This window comes from Quercus robur, chromosome 8, assembly GCF_932294415.1.
Source record: "Quercus robur chromosome 8, dhQueRobu3.1, whole genome shotgun sequence".
NCBI classification, from domain to species: domain Eukaryota; kingdom Viridiplantae; phylum Streptophyta; class Magnoliopsida; order Fagales; family Fagaceae; genus Quercus; species Quercus robur.
The window spans coordinates 57,802,778-57,820,777 of NC_065541.1; the positions used below are offsets into that span (position 1 = coordinate 57,802,778).

The 18,000-nt window shown below is 35.6% G+C and overlaps 1 protein-coding gene across 1 annotated transcript; it reads right to left on the minus strand.

The window, feature by feature from the left end:
- Positions 1-1,950: 1,950 nt before the first annotated feature.
- On the minus strand, positions 1,951-2,954 carry LOC126697242 (dehydration-responsive element-binding protein 1B-like). The gene has a single exon (XM_050394142.1). The coding sequence runs from the start codon at positions 2,879-2,881 to the stop codon at positions 2,198-2,200; it is 684 nt and encodes a 227-aa protein (XP_050250099.1). The 5' UTR covers positions 2,882-2,954; the 3' UTR covers positions 1,951-2,197.
- Positions 2,955-18,000: the final 15,046 nt, after the last annotated feature.

Genomic DNA, 18,000 nt, shown 5'->3' on the forward strand with positions numbered 1-18,000 from the left:
ATTAGTTAGGAAGGATGATGTTGAATCAAACAGCTGGTTATGATTGTTTAATGGATTTAATATTAATGGAATTATAAGTTTGAGGTGAAGGTGACCCTGATTGCCCATCTCCATCCCACTTTATAGTGAAGTGGTTTTCAGTTTTTCTCACCCCGAAAGTGTGGAGCACCATCATGTTATAAGCAATGGCTTTTTGTCCCCCTCACTAAGTGTGGGTTTGGATTCATGTCCATGGCCACGTTTTGCTTCTTTGCGCGTTTTCAGGGTTTTTTTTTTTTTTTTTTTCCTCTTGGACGATCGCATTGTTCATTGTCCATGAACCGTTATTTTAGGCTTATGAATAGTAAAAAACAGAATGAACAGTAATTTTTCACACATTTAAAAATTATTTTGCTATAGAGTTTTTAGTTTTCAGCAAAATAAGTTGTATCCAAACGGACCTTAAGTAAAGAAACTCACGTATGTTTAGTTGATGTTATGAATGCCGATTTGGTGTTATTTTTTATTTTTTTATTAAAATGAAATATTTTGATACCGACTTATTTTAGCATACAATTTCAGAATTACCGTTATATATATTACTTATGACTATTAAGCCAAATGATATAAATTGTTGATAATTTTTTTAAAAATATTTGTTGAATTTGATATAGTGTTTTACAAAATAAAATGATAATAAAGTGATTAGATTGGTTAGTTAGAAAAAAAGATATTCAAATTTGGGGTTTTATTATAAATAAACAAAAATATGTTAGCTATTTATAAATAAGGAAGCTTCCAAGGAGCTCTATTCCCAACTCCCACCACTAACCCACATGCCGGCGTTGCCTTTTTTAATATCACATTAGATTGCAATGCTTTTTTATTTGAATTTGGTACAACTTTTTGAAATTGTACCATCCGAAATAATAAAAAACTAACCGTTTAGAAAAAGCTATCAACTTGTCACAAAAGCCAAAATGATGGTGCAAAAGATGATAAAATACGTACAGTGAATTTATGATTGAGGGTTACTTAAAGTATGTCCGACATATATTAGTGAATTATTTTAAGAAATTTTTTTTATAAAAAAAATAAAAATAAGATTTCAGAATAAATCAAATAATGCTTCGTACATAATATTATCACAATAAATTCTAAATAGAAAAACTATTTAATAACAAGTAAAAAGTGACGTAATTTAAATGAGACCCAATAACAATTTGCTATCTAAAATTTGTCGTTATGAATATATTATAAACATATAATTGCTCTAAGATTAAGGGTATGTTTGGATACCGCTGAAAGTAAAAACTTATTACTGAACGTACGGTAGATAAAGGTAAAAGTTAGTTGAAATAGTATAGTGGAGCCCATGAATAGTATCAAAAAATACAATGGGGCCCATGAATAAGACCAAAAATAAGCTTAATAGGAAAATAATTTTAATTTTTCATTCCAATTCAAGCGCACACTAAAATCCACAAACCTTATCCCAGAGAAATCTATTCCACCAATAGGCACACTCCTTTTCAATATCCTATCCTTTTACCTCTGAATTATTATTGAGTGCTTCGGGAGTATACTTTTTTTTTCACGAGGTGGGTTCTTATTACTATACCCCACCTCTACCCACCTCTATGTGAGAAGAAAGTAGTGGCCCAATAATTTTCCTTTGTCTTCTCTCAATTCCCATCAGCTTCTTTCTCTGACTTCTTTTACTTCCTTCTTTCTCCCCTAGCCATGGCCGAATGCTTCCACAAACAACCCGCCACTGCCCTGATTCTTTTCATCTCTTTCTTGTTTCAAAAACCCACACACACGTGAAGAAAGGATGAGAGTTTCAGATGGCAGCACTTGAGCTTTGTCCACTACGTCTCCACGTCTTCTTCTTCTTCTTCTTCTGCAGAACATTTTATTTTATGTTAATGTGTTCACATTTTATTTTATTTATTTATTTATTTTCTCTTTATCTTTTTATAATCACCTCCTTATTTTAACACGTCAAACACAAAATCCAATTACTTTATTAGAATATTAGCAATGGGCTACATCCAGTTCAACTAAAGTTTGATATAGCTAAAACCCAAAACGGGTTACAATTTCTGTTGGTGCAAACAAATGTTACAACAAATTCTTTTGTACAGTATGACATCGCCATATCCAACTTTCCCTGACATCACACTGCAGCATTATGCTATAATATTACCAATAACAATCAATCTGAATAACTCCACAATGAAACCTCACTGTCAGTTTCCATGTTATCTCCACCATAACAATGAGGTGGTGGAGGCAACATCATCCCCTCTGCCATATTTCTCATCAGCTCAGGCATGCCGAAAACCTCCTCCTCATCCACAAAAGACGTATCTTCCGGCTCTATCTCTGTCTCCGCAGCCACTGCCACTGTAGCTTCATTTTCTGAACTCTGCGTCAAGTCATCCCCAGAAACACCGATCAACTCTGCCGGCCGAAATGCCTCAGCCGCCTCCATTGCCGTCCGCTGAATATCCTTCGCTGCTGTCGATGCTGGAACTGGAAGTCTCCACAACGAGTCGGCAAAATTGAGACATGCATAACGACCGCGGAGTGCAATGGTCGCCACATCATGTGCACGCGCTGCCATTTCTGCGGTGGGAAAAGTTCCAAGCCAGATCCTTGACTTTTTATTCGGCTCACGCACTTCACTAACCCATTTATGTGGGTTCTTACTCCTTACTCCACGGTATACTGGGTGTCTTGTCTCCTTAAACTTCTTTCTCCCATCTTTCTTCTTAGGATTCCTCGAAGCCAACATGACATCGCCGTCCATTGAGTTCACCGTGCCAGCATTGTCACTCTCTAACCCGTCAGACCCCATTATATATTGTGGGTCTGAGAAATGTCTTGAAACATCCATGTATGTCTTAAAACTGTGTTTCTCCGTACTTTTAGTTTTTTAAGTTTGTATTGCTGTAGGAGTATGAACTAAGAAGAGTGAGAGTTGGACATATATATAGAGAAAAAACTGGGAGTGTGATAAGTAGCCACGCTTTAGAGTGTGATAAGTGGCGATGTTCCCCACTATTACAACAATTTGGATATTTTTGAGCAAAACCACCAAATTTTTTTTAATTTTTGTCACAATTTGTCAAATAAATAGTAAATAAAAAAGAAATTGTAAATGTATATTTGTTCACACTACTTTTACTGCTCATAACTTGACGCGTGATGAATTAAAACCGTTACAAAATTGTGTAAATTTTGGTGGACCAAGCAATTTTTGCTGTGGCAACTCGTTTTCCCTCCTTTTTTCAGCCAAGTGAATTAGGGGTTTTGTAGGGTGACACGTGGAGAACTTGTCTTGACTCTTGAGTGGGAAAGTGAATGGCCATAGTTTTGCCGTGTCTGAAACGTGTGTGTGTGAGAGTGTTTCTGCGCTCACTAGTGAATGAATATTTGGTTGTATTTTCAAATTTAGCATAATATAGTCCAGTTATTATCAACCTTTTGTACGAATACGACGACACAAGCTACTTGCCCTTAAAATAACAGGGTGGTTCTCGGCTATGAAGGTTGTTGCCCGCAACTTTTAGGCTGTAGGACGTAGTTGGTTTTCTTCACTTTCTGTGGGGAGTTGCTTTGTTCCTTGTTGTAACTAGTTTACTGTCAAGGCTTGTGGGTATTTTGTGGGCTTATTTTGTGGGCTACACGATAAGTGTTTGTTGAAAATTCTAGGAGAGTTTCTCCGCTAGGTTGATGCTCTAACCTTTAGGCTGTAGTAGTTGGTTTTCTTAACTATCTGTGGGAAATTGTTTTGTTTCTTGCTGTAACGAGTTTACTGTCAAGGCTTGTGGGTTTATTTTGTGGGATTTGGGAAACAGTTTCTTCTTGTTATGGATGATCATGCTCTTAAGTGGAATAACCTTTCTCTTACTCATAAAGAAGGAAAAAGTTTATCTCTTTCAAAGGATAAACAAATTCATGAGTTTGTTCTGGTGGCAAAATTTCTTCCGAAGAGGAATGTTAACATTGATGCAGTGGCTAAGACTTTTAGACCTTTATGGCGTACGACTCAGCGTTTTAATGTCGGGATGCTGGTGATAATTATCTTGAGGTCAATTGTGATGCAAATTCCAAAATTGTTGGAGATAAAGAGGTAGTTGACAAAATGTATAAGTTGCATGCTATTAACGTTTCTAATCCCATGAATTGTGGGGCTATGGAGAATCTTGGAAAACCTGATAAGGAAAGGAAAAATACATACCGTGGGTCTAAAGGCAAAGCTAGTGTAAAATCTAAAGTTTTAAGTTTGGATAAGAAGGATGAGGGTCAGATTAAGGAAAATATTAAAAGTGTTTGGGTTAGACTTCCTCCAAAGGGTATCAAGGACAGTGTTGGAAATAAAGAGGAGGCTTTGGGTTTCAAGAGAAAGACTAGTGGCACTATGCTCTCTGTATCTCAGGAGAAGAAAGTAAAAATTGAGGAGAAAACTTTGAAGCTAAGTGAACTCTTAGCAATTCATTTTGGATCAGCGGAGGCTCTTGAGTAGCCCAACCGGGATCAATGAATCTGTTAAGTTGGAACTGTTGGGAGCTTGGGAACCCTTGCACAGTTAACGCCTTAAAAGAGGTGATTAGGATAGAAGAACCCAAAATTGTTTTTCTAATGAAAACAAAATCTGATAGAGATTGGATGGTGAAGATTCATGATAACTGTGGATTCAAACAAGGATTGATTGTTCCCAACAGAGGTAGTGGTGGAGGGTTAGCTTTATTTTGGAAAGATGATATACAAGTGAATGTTATAAAATATTTTCCATCTAATATTGATGCTGAGGTGAATAATGGAGATGGTTTGGGATGGTGCCATCTTACAGGTTTCTATGGACAACCGGAGACCTCTCTTAGATATGAATCTTGGAGTTTATTAAAATATCTCAGTGGTCTTTCTGAGCTGCCCATGGCTTGCTATTGGTGATTTTAATGAGCTTAGGTGTTCATCTGAGAAGGAAGGTGGTGCCACCAGGCCTGCTCAACAAATGCAACAGTTTGTAGATGCGTTAAATTGGTGTGGTCTTCGTGATTTAGGCTTCTCTGGTCCTAAATTTACTTGGCTATATCAACAATCTGATGGAACACAAATTAGAGTAAGGCTTGATAGGGCTGTAGCAACAGTGCATTGGGTGATAAAATTTCCTCAAGCAAAGCTTTTTCATAGAACTTCTTGTGCTTCTGGCCATAATCCGCTAGTGTTGAATCTGATGAGGAAGAGATTAAAACCAGTGCAAACTAAGATTTTCAAGTTTGAAGCTATGTGGTTGAAAGACTCAAGTTGTGAGGATGTTGTGAACTCGGCTTGGGAGGAAGGTTTACATATGGGAACTGAGTTTCCAATTGAGAGTTATTTCCACTCAAAAGCATCTAATCGATATCAAAAGAATTGTATTGAGGGGCTGTTTGATGAAGATGGTATTTGGCAGGAGGATGATAGAGCTGTGGAGGGTGTGGTGCTTAAATATTATTTTGACTTGTTCAAGTCTTCTTGCCCATCAGATTTTGCTGAATTATTGGAAGCCATTGTTCCAAAGGTCTCTACAGATATGAATGAAAGACTTACAGGTGATTTTCAAGGAATAGAGGTTCATAAAGCTCTTATACAAATGTATCCTCTTAAATCTCCTGGTCCAAACGGTATGCCCTCCTTATTCTTCCAACACTTTTGGCCTTCTATTGGGAGTGTGGTCATTAAAACTATTTTGGGTTTCCTTAATCTTAGTACTATTCCACCAAAATTTAATGAAACCCATATTGTTTTAGTACCAAAAAATAAAGATCCAAAGCGTATTACTGATTATCGTCTTATTAATCTTTGTAATGCGATTTATAAATTATAAATTGGCCTCTAAAGTTCTTGCTAATAGAATTAAAAAAGTTTTACCAAAAATTATTAGTGATACCCAAAGCACTTTTGTGCATGGAATGTTAATTACTGATAATGTTTTGGTAGCTTTTAAAACTATGCATCACATCAATTCTAAGAGGGGGGAGGAGGAATTGGAGAGATGGTTTTAAAGCTAGATATGAGTAAGGCATATGATCGAGAGGAGTGGATTTGCTTGGATAAAATTATGGAAAAATTGGGTTTTAATTTTGGGTGGAGGGGTTTGATGATGCAATGTATCTCTTCTGTTTCCTATTCTGTATGTATTAATGGTAAACAAAGAGGTAATATTATTCCCTCATGAGGTTTACAGCAAGGGGACCCTTTGTCTCTTTATCTTTTTTTAATTTGTGCAGAGGGTCTTTCTGCTTTAATTAAAAAATCTGTACAGGAAGGTAAGATAAAAGGGGTGGCTGTTTGTTGTGGTGCTCCTATTCTTTCACACTTATTTTTTGCAGATGATAGTCTTATTTTTTGTAAGGCTAGCTTGGAGGAGTGTGATTCTTTGCAGCATGTCTTAAAAGTTTATGAAGATGCTTCTGGCCAACAATTGAATAAGGCTAAAACCTCTCTGTTTTTCTCAAGCAATACAGATTAGCAACTTCAAGAAGAAATTAAGACAAGGCTTGGAGCTTAGATTATTAGACAACATGAAAAATACCTAGGTCTTCCATCTTTAGTTGGGAGGAATAAAAGAAATACTTTTAATGCTGTGAAGGAAAAATTGGCAAAAAATTTAGCTGGATGGAGGAGAAGTTGCTTTTTAAAGCCGGGAAAGAAATTTTGATCAAGGTAGTTGCTCAAACTATCCCAACATACACCATCAGCTACTTCAAAATCCCTCATTGCCTTTGTGATGATCTGACTAGTATGATTAGAAATTTTTGGTGGGGACAAAAATAGGATGAAAGAAAGATGGTTTGGTTGAGTTTGGAGAAGTTGTGTGTGCCTAAATCATGTGGTGGGATGGGTTTCAAACTGCTCAAGCCTTTTAATCTGGCTCTTTTGACTAAACAAGGTTGGAGACTTCAAATGGCTAATAATACTCTTGTTTATAGAGTTTTAAGGCACGTTATTTTAAAGATTGTGATTTTGTTCATGCCTCTTTGGGAAATAGACCTTTATACATGTCGAGAAGTATTTATGCAACCCAAGAAATTGTTAAAAAAGGGATTGGATGGAATGTTGGCAATCGTCAAAAAAACTGAATATCGGAGGATAAGTGGATTCCTAACTCTCTTTCATCTAAGGTTATATATGGTTAGTGATTTGATTGATGTTGAAGATAAGGGATGAAATTTTAGTTTACTTAAACGTATTTTCCTTCCCTTTGAGGCAGAAATTATAGGATGTATTCCACTAAGTACCCGGCTTCCTGAAGATAAACAAATATGGGTAGAGACTTCAAATGGTTTATTTTCGGTTAGGAGTGCCTACAGAGTTGCTATGGATTTGAGTAAGCATATCGAATTTGCTTCAAGCTCAGATGGTGATAGCATGAGGCAATTTTGGAAAAAGCTTTGGAAGATCAAAGTTCCTCATAAGATTCAACACTTTATTTGGAGGGTAGCTCGTGATATTCTCCCAACAAAGGTGAATCTAGTACATAGGCATGTTATATTGGAGGGTGGTTGTGAGGAATGTGATGATAATTTGGAATCCTTGCTGCATCTTTGTTGGGAATGTCTTAAGGCACGTGAAACATGGATGTAATTTCAAAATTTCAATGACTTTGTCTCTGTGTAGTTTAGGTGTTTTATAGATTTCCTATGGTTTATCTTGATGAAGGTAGATTGGTTGTGTGAAGATCAGGCTGTTGCAATCACAATTTTATGGGCACTTTGGACAAATAGGAATGAAGTTCAGCATGGCGGATTAAGGAAGAGTGGGAAGCAACTGATTCTATGGTGTCCTCACTACTTGGAGGAGTATTGGGCGGCTGTGGAAGTCCCAATGAAGCTTTCTCAAGTTAATGTTTCAAAATGGGAGCCTCCGGCTTTTCCTTTTTATAAGGTTAACATAGATGGAGCTATTTTTAAGGAACAAAAAGAAGCTGGAGTGGGGGTTGTAATTTGAGGCCATGTTGGAAATTTTATTGCAAGTCTTAGCAAGAAATTTTGGTGTCCTCTAAGAGTTATTGAAGTTGAGGCAAAGGCCTTTGAATTTGGTTTGGAATTTGCTAAGGATATGGGTATTCAAGACTTTGTTCTAGAAGGAGATTCACATAATATTGTTCATGCTCTTAGTGGAAATTCTCATGTTGCTTCAACAATTGCTGCTCTGATTTATGGGATGTAGGTTACTTCTTTTGAGTTTCGGAATGTTTTATTTTCTCATGTTCTTAGGAATGACAATATACCTACTCACTAGTTAGCTAAACATGCTTTTGGCATCTTTGATTTTTCTGTTTGGATTGAAGAGAGTCCCTGTATTCTTGCACAGGCTCTTCTCCATGATGTATCTATTGCTTTTAATTATTAATAAAGTTTTTGTGTTTTCTATTAAAAAAAACTACTTGCCCTTTTTTATTTTATTTTGCATCCTACTATTATTTTTAGTGTGTAATTTGATTTTATAAATCTTGTCTTCCCACTCCCTCCTTTCCCATTTCCTGTCTTCTGTCTATATTATCTCAAAAAAAAAAAAAAAAGGTTATAACTTGTGCTTTCATATTGAAATATTTAATAATAGTAGTGATGAGTGGTCATCTTAGCTTTGAGTATTATAAATATATAAGTCATTTGACATTAAAATTAAGAAAATTAAAATGGACTCTTGGAGCAAATAAGACTACAATTAGAAGTTAATTTGGATTTTGATTCTGTTTTGACTTTAATATATTATTGATTTGGGCAAAATTTGGCAACAAACTTAGTTGTAGACTATAACTACAACTCTCACTAAACAAATTAACATAGTTACATATTTGGAAAATTTAACTGTTAAATTGCGTATTTTTTATATTTTTAAAACACATGTCAAATTTTTTGCCAATTTGATATTATTTACTATTCGATCCATAAATAATTTTATGTATAATTTTTTATATATAATTTTAAACTATAAAAATTAAAAATTAAAACATTTGATTGATGACGTAGTTATTGATATTTAATTTTATTAAAATTTTGCAAGCATGAGGATATAATAAGAAAATATAATTCAATGGTGGATTTGTCAAAATTTACATTCAATTAAAAAAAAAAAGTATTAACTAGAATTATAGCCTTAGTCTACAAGCAAGTTTTTGTGGTCAAACTTTTTCATATCAATTTTATCCTATAGTATGCTCTCCAACACATAGGTGTAGTCTAATTGGGGGTATATAAATAAACTATATTTTTTCGTAAGAGCCCCTTTTTATTTATTTCTCTTCTTTAAAAAAAAAAATTGTTATTTATTTATTTATTTTTGTTTTATCACTCAAAACTTAACACGTGATGAATTAAAACTGTTATAAAATTGTATAAATTTTTGTGGACCAAGCAATTTTTGCTGTGGCAGCTCGTTTTCCTTCCTTTTTTCAGCCAAGTGAATTAGGGGTATTGTATTGTGACACGTGGAGAACTCGTCTTGGCTCTTGAGTGCGAAAGTGAATGGCCATAGTTTTGCCGTGGCTGAAACGTAGTGTGTGTGAGAGTGTTTCTGCGCTCACTAGTGAATGAATATTTGGTTGTATTTTCAAATTTAGCATAATATAGTCCAGTTATTATCAACTTTTTGTACCAATACGATGACGCAAGCTGCTTGCCCTTAAAATAACAGGGTGGTTCTCGGCTATGAAGGTTGATGCCCTCAACTTTTAAGCTGAAGTACGTAGTTGGTTTTCTTCACTTTCTGTGGGGAGTTGCTTTGTTCCTTGTTGTAACTAGTTTACTGTCAAGGCTTGTGGGTTTATTTTGTGGGATTTGGGAAACAGTTTCTTCTTGTTATGGATGATCTTGCTCTTTACGTGGAATAAACTCTCTCTTACTCATAAAGAAGGAAAAAGTTTATCTATTTCAAAGGATAAACAAATTCATGAGTTTGTTCTAGTGGCAAAATTTCTTACGAAGAGGAATCTTAACATTGATGCAGTGGCCAAGACTTTTAGACCTTCATTGGATGGGAGTCGTGAGAATTGGATTTCTTTCAAGTATGAACGATTACCGAATATCTGTTACTGGTGTGGGAGGGTTACTCATGATGATAAGGATTGTCCTCTTTGGCTGAGAAGTAAATGCTCTCTGAAGTTGGAAGATCAACAGTTTGGTCCATGGATTCGCGTTTGCTCGGTTCAATAATTCTAGAAAATCAGTTGCTGAAGTTGCTGGTTTTGGCGAAGACTCCTTCATACCATCAAGAGAAGCTTCAATGTTGAATAATCCTCGTAAGTTTAATCAAACTCTAACTGGTTCTGTTCATAGGCTGGTGACTGGGATTTCATTGGAGATGGAGAAAGGTGGTGGTAGTTTTGATCAGGAGTTGGGGGAGGTGGTCCAGGTGGAGGTGTCTCAGAAGCTAGTTAATATTGGAAATAGGCAGTTAGATATGGAGTCAATGGAAGTTACTGAAATTTCAAAAGTTGGTGATGCAGTTTCGAATTTTGTGCAAAAAATTAGGGAGATAGACGGAGTTAATCGAGGATGGTGGAGGTTCAAATTTGAATATTTGGAAGTCTGATACGATTAGTTTAGAAGTACCTCTTGAGCTCAATTGTGATGCAAATTCCGAAATTGTTGGAGATAAAGAGGTAGTTGACAAAATGGATAAGTTGCATGCTATTCACGTTTCTAATCCCATGAATTGTGGGGCTACGGAGAATCTTGGAAAATCTGATGGTTGTGTTAGTGTGGAATCCTGTGGATAAGGGAAGGAAATACTGTGGGTCTAAAGGCAAAGCTAGTTTAAAATCTAAAGTTTTAAGTTTGGATAAGAAGGACAAGTGTCAGATTAAGGAAAATATTAAAAGTGTTTGGGTTAGACTTCCTCCAAAGGGTATCAAGGACATTGTTGGAGATAAAGAGGAGGCTTTGGGTTTCAAGAGAAAGACTAGTGGCTCTATGCTCTCTATATCTCAGGAGAAGAAAGTAAAAATTGAGGAGGAAACTTTGAAGCTAAATGAACTCTTAGCTACTCATTTTGGATCAGCGGAGGCTGTTGAGCAACCCCACCAGGACCAATGGGTCTGTTAAGTTGGAACTGTCGGAAGTTTGGGAACCCTCGCACAATTGATACCTTAAAAAAGGTGATTAAGATAGAAGAGCCCAAAATTGGTTTTCTAATGGATACAAAATCTGATAGAGATTGGATGGTGAAGATTCGTGATAACTGTAGATTCAAACAAGGATTGATTGTTCCCAGCAGAGGTAGTAATGGAGGGTTAGCTTTATTTTGGAAAGATGATATACAATTTAATGTTATAAAATATTCTCCATCTAATATTGATGCTGAGGTGAATAGTGGAGATGGTTTGGGGTGGTGGCATCTTACAGGTTTCTATGGACAACCGGAGACCTCTCTTAGATATGAATCTTGGAGTTTATTAAAATATCTCAGTGGTCTTTCTCAGCTGCCCTGGCTTGCTATTGGTGATTTTAATGAACTTATGTGTTCATCTGAGAAGGAAGGTGGTGCCACCAGGCCTACTTAACAAATGCAGCAGTTTGTAGATGCGTTAAATTGGTGTGGTCTTCGTGATTTAGGCTTCTCTAGTCCTAAATTTACTTGGCTATATCAATAATCTGATTGAACATAAATTAGAGAAAAGCTTGATAGGGCTGTAGCAACAATAGATTGGGTGATAAAATTTCCTCAAGCAAAGCTTTTTCATAGAACTTCTTTTGCTTCTGACCATAATCCGCTAGTGTTGAATCTGATGAGGAAGAAATTAAAACCAGTGCAAACTAAGATTTTCAGGTTTGAAGTTATGTGGTTGAAAGACTCAAGTTGTGAGGATGTTGTGAACTCAGCTTGGGAGGAAGGTTTGCATATGGGGACTGAGTTTCCAATTGAGAGTTGCTTGGAAAATTGTCGTGCAAAGCTGGAGGTTTGGAACAAAAATTGTTTTGGATATGTTGGGAAGAACATTGCCCATCTTCAAAAGCATCTACAGTGGCTAGAAATGCAACCAACTTCTCCAGAAAATATTATCTCCATGAGGGATACTCGGGTGGAGCTCATTTGTTGGCTGGACAAAGAAGACTTGATGTGGCATCAGAGATCTTGCCTAAACTGGTTTCAAGCAGGTGACAGAAATACAAGTTATTTCCACTCAAAAGCATCTAATTGATATCAAAAGAATTGTATTGAGGGGCTGTTTGATGAAGATGGTATTTGGCAGGAGGATGACAAAGTTGTGGAGGGTGTGGTGCTTAAATATTATTCTGACTTGTTTGAGTCTTCTTGCCCATCAGATTTTGCTGAATTATTGGAAGCCATTGTTCCAAAGGTCTCTACAGATATGAATGAAAGACTTACAGGTGATTTTCAAGGAATAGAGGTTCATAAAGCTCTTAAACAAATGTATCCTCTTAAATCTCCTGGTCCAAATGGTATGCCCCTCTTATTCTTCTAGCACTTTTGGCCTTCTATTGGAAGTGTGGTTACTAAAACTGTTTTGGATTTCCTTAATCTTGGTACTGTTCCACCAAAATTTAATGAAACCCATATTTTTTTAGTACCAAAAAATAAAGATCCAAAGCGTATTACTGATTATCGTCCTATTAGTCTTTGTAATGTGATTTATAAATTATAAATTGGCCTCTAAAGTTCTTGCTAATAGACTTAAAAAAGTTTTACCAAAAATTATTAGTGATTCCTAAAGCGCTTTTGTGCATGGAAGGTTAATTACTGATAATGTTTTGGTAGATTTTGAAACTATGCATCACATCAATTCTAAGAGAGGAGGGAGGGAGGGAGGGGGAATTGGAGAGATGGCTTTAAAGCTGGATATGAGTAAGGCATATGATTGAGTGGAGTGAATTTGTTTGGATAAAATTATGGAAAAATTGGGTTTCAATTCTAGGTGGAGGGGTTTGATGATGCAACATATCTCTTATGTTTCCTATTCTGTACGTATTAATGGTAAACCTAGAGGTAATATTATTCCCTCAAGAGGTTTATCGCAAGGGGATCGTTTGTCTCCTTTTTTTTTTTTTTTTTTTTTTTTTTTTTTAATTTGTGTAGAGAGTCTTTTTGCTTTGATTAAAAAAATCTGTACAAGAAGGTAAGATGGAAGGGGTGGCTTTTTGTCGTAGTGCTCCTATTCTTTCACACTTATTTATTGCAGATGATAGTCTTATTTTTTGTAAGGCTAGCTTGGAGGAGTGTGATTCTTTGTAGCATGTCTTAAAAGTTTATGAAGATGCTTTTGGCCAACAATTGAATAGGGCTAAAACCTCTCTGTTTTTCTCAAGCAATACAGATCAGCAACTTCAAGAAGAAATTAAGACAAGGTTTGGAGCTCAGATTATTAGACAGCACGAAAAATACCTAGGTCTTCTATCTTTAGTTGGGAGGAATAAAAGAAATACTTTTAATGCTGTGAAGGAAAAATTGGCAACAAAGTTAGCTGGATGGAAGGAGAAGTTGCTTTCTAAAGCCGGGAAAGAAATTTTGATCAAGACAATTGCTCAAGCTATCCCAACATACACCATGAGCTGCTTCAAAATCCCTAATTCCCTTTGTGATGATTTGACGAGTATGATTAGAAATTTTTGGTGGGGACAAAAACAAGATGAAAGAAAGATGTGTGGTTGAGTTGGGAGAAGTTGTGTGTGCCTAAATCATGTGGTGGGATGGGTTTCAAACTGCTTAAGCCTTTTAATCTGGCTCTTTTGTCTAAACAAGGCTGGAGACTTCAAATGACTAATAATACTCTTGTTTATAGAGTTTTTAAGGCTCGTTATTTTAAAGATTGTGATTTTGTTCATGCCTCTTTGGGAAATAGACCTTCATACATGTGGAGAAGTATTTATGTAGCCCAAGAAATTGTTAAAAAAGGGATTAGATGGAATGTTGGCAATGGTCAAAAAATCCGAATATGGGAGGATAAGTGGATTCCTAACTCTCCTTCATCTAAGGTTATCTCCCCTAGAGTTATTTATCCACAAATCTCTATGGTTAGTGATCTGATTGATGTTGAAGATAAGAGATGGAATTTTAGTTTACTTAAACGTATTTTCCTTCCCTTTGAGGCAAAAATTATAGGAGGTATTCCACTGAGTACTCGGCTTCCTGAAGATAAACAATTATGGGTAGAGACTTCAAATGGTTTATTTTCAGTTAGGAGTGCCTACAAAGTTGCTATGGATTTGAGTAAGCCTATCGAATCTGATTCAAGCTTGGATGGTGATAGCATGAGGCTGTTTTGGAAAAAGCTCTGGAAGATCCAAGTTCCTCATAAGATTCAACACTTTATTTGGAGGGCATCCTGTGATATTCTCCCAACAAAGGCGAATCTAGTACATAGGCATGTTATATTGGAGGGTGGTTGTGAGGAATGTGGTGATAATTTGGAATCATTGTTGTATCTTTGTTGGGAATGTCCTAAGGCACGTGAAACATGGATGTTATTTCAAAATTTCAATGACTTTGCCTCTGTGTAGTTTAGGTGTTTTATGGATTTCCTATGGTTTATCTTGATGAAGGCAGACTGGTTGTGTGAAGATCAGGCTGTTGCAATCACAATTATATGGGCACTTTGGACAAATAGGAATGAAGTTCAGCATGGTGGATTAAGGAAGAATGGGAAGCAACTGATTCTATGGTGTCCTCACTACCTGGAGTATTGGACGGCTATGGAAGTCCCAATGAAGCTTTCTCAAGCTCATGTTTCAAAATGGGAGCCTTCGGCTTTTCCTTTTTATAAGGTTAATGTAGATGAAGCTGTTTTTAAGGAACAAAAAGAAGCTGGAGTGGGGGTTGTGATTCAAGGCCATGTTGGAAATTTTATTGCAGGTCTTAGCAAGAAATTTCGATGTCCTCTAAGAGCTATTGAAGTTGAGGCAAAGGCCTTTGAATCTGTTTTGGAATTTGCTTAGGATATAGGTATTCAGGACTTTGTTCTAGAAGGAGATTCACTTAATATTGTTCATGCTATTAGTGGAAATTCTCATGCTGCTTCAACAATTGCTGCTTTGATTTATGGGATGCAGGTTACTTCTTTTGAGTTTCAGAATGTTTTATTTTCTCATGTTCGTAGGAATGGCAATATTCCTGCTCACCAGTTAGCTAAACATGCTTTAGGCATCTTTGATTTTTCTATTTGGATTGAAGAGAGTTTTTGTTTTCTTGTACAGGCACTTCTTTATAACATATCTACTGCTTTTAATTATTAATAAAGTTTGTGTGTTTTCTGAAGAAAAAAAAAAAAACTACTTGCCTTTTTTTTTTTTTTTTTGCAACCTACTATTATTTTTAGTGTCTAATTTGATTTTATAAATCTTGTCTTCCCACTCCCTCCTTTCCCATTCCCTGTCTTCTGTCTATATTATCTAAAAAAAAAAGAAAAAAGGTTATAACTTGTACTTGCGTACTGAAATATTTAATAATAGTAATGATGAGTGGTCATCTTAGCTTTAGAGTATTATAAATAAGTCATTTGACATTAAAACTAAGATAATTGAAATGGACTCTTGGAGCAAATAAGACTACAATTAGAAGTTAATTTGGATTTTGATTGTGTTTTGACTTTAATATATTATTGATTTGGGCAAAGTTTGGCAACAAACTTAGTTATAGACTACGACTACAACTCTCACTAAACAAATTAACATAGTTATATATTTTGAAAATTTAACCGTTAAATTGCATATTCTTTATGTTTTTAAAACACATGTCAAATTTCATACCAATTTGATATTATTTACTATTTGATCCATAAAATTATTTTTTATGTATAATTTTAGACTACAAAAATTAGAAATTGAAACATTTAATTGATGATATAGCTATTAGTATTTAACTTTATTAAAATTTTGCAAGCATGAGGATATCAAAAGAAAATATAATTTAATGGTGGATTTGTCAAAATTTACATTCAATTAAAAAAAAAATATTAAGTGGAGTTGTAACCTTAGTCTACAACCAATTTTTTTGTGATCAAACTTTTCCTATCAATTTTATCATATATAGGGGTGTAGCCAGGATTTTTTACATGGGGGGGCCGATTTTCGACGATGATGATTATCATTGTTGTATGGACAGTCTATATTTTTAGGTTGATATGGACATTCTTTCAGATAAGCTCGTCGGATTCATCTTGTTTGTTTATAGGAAATTCACATATTTGTTTACGTGATCCTGGATCACGATCTATCTCTTCAGATTGAATTCTTGAACATTTGGAAGGGTGTTCATTAGGCATTGAAGTATCAACATTTATTTCTACAGCCATATTTGTTTCTACAACCATAGGTGTCCTAAATTTTGAATTGCTAACATCTTTTTTCTTAAAGAATGCATTAATTGTTTTTCGTTTGCTCATAATTCTTTAAGAATATGACTCAAAAATTAACCTAAAAAGAACTTAAAAAATAAACTCTTAATTAGAAATTTTTACTTAATTATATGGATGTTATTCATACTTAAGAAAAAAACAAAATTTCCACTGTAATTTAAACAGTCAACCTATCATCATTCCTATTATTAATTATATGGATGTTATTCATACCTCCCCATGCCTTCAATCATATATTTCTCTAAAAATCTATGAAAAATTAAAGTGCATGTAAATATTTAAGTAAGCATATATAGTTGAGAAGAAGGGGGAAAAAAAACCACTAAAAATAGAGATGAAGGTGTAGTGCTGAAGAAAGAAAAGAAAACTGAAAACTCACCTTCTGAATGATTTATTTTAAGAAAGCAAGAAGAAAGAAAATAATGGTTAGGTTTTTTTTTTTTTTTTTTGGGATCGTGAGGACTGAGTTTGAAAGGAGGGCTAAGCTGAGGTTTTGTTTTGTTTGGGGCTACTGAACCAGTGGAGTGGGTGGTGGTGTGTACATAGAAGACAAGAAGAGAATAAAAAGAAGAGAAATGATATGTCCAATATTTTCACAACATTTTTATAATAAATCCTAAGTGCCAGGTTGTTACTAATTGTTATTGTTGGAGCAAAAAAGTAATCTTAGTGTTAGGTTTAAATTTGAACCAATAACAACTAACCACTTATGATTTATAAAAATACTGTAAAAATTTTGTAGACGTAGCACCTCTCTAAAAAGAATAGCAAAAGAAAGGGTTCTGATTTTGTGATTGAGAATGGGTGATAAAATGTTATTTTGTTGGGTAGTGCCTTTGGGTATTTAAATATAAGGGGCCATGTTTTGTTTTATTAGAAGATAAAAGAGTCCTACAATTGAAACTAGAGCATGCTGGTGCTTGGGAATGAATTGCATAGAAATGGGAGGGGGGCCGGATGTACATCATTGTGTGTGGGGGGGGGGGGGGAGTGAATTGCATAGAAATGGAAGGGAGCCACGTTGCCCCTTGGGGGGGCCGTGTTGTTGGGGGGGGGGGGGGGGGGGGGGGGAGTGAATTGCATAGAAATGGAAGGGAGCCACGTTGCCCCTTGCAGGGGCCACGGCCCCCCCAAGGGGCAACGTGGCTCCGCCCCTGCACACTACAACTCTCCAACGCATAGGTGTAGTCTAATTGGGGGTATATAAATAAACTATATTTTTCCTAAGAGCCCGTTTTTATTTATTTCTCGTCTTTAAAAAAAAAAATTGTTATTTATTTATTTATGTTTTGGGCCTGTAATCCGTGTAGTATTAGGAATCGTATTCATTCCGAATCGCATGCATGCAGTATAAAACCCTACCTTACACAGAAAAAAGAAAAAAAAAAAATTTCTCTGCAAGGAAACCAAAACCCAAAAAAAGTTCTCCGAGTTTTTTTTCATTCATGGATTCGGGTGTTTCATGTAGAGACACTGCTTGTGAAGCTGATAGTACGAGTACAAAGCAATGTATCTCTTCTAAGAAGAATTATCAAATCATGGGGGATAGCTTTTTTGGGTCAGATGACATGATTGACACTGGGGATGATGTGGATTTTATGTACAGAGAAGACTTAGAAGGCATGAGAAGGGAAAAGAAACCTAATAGAAGACGC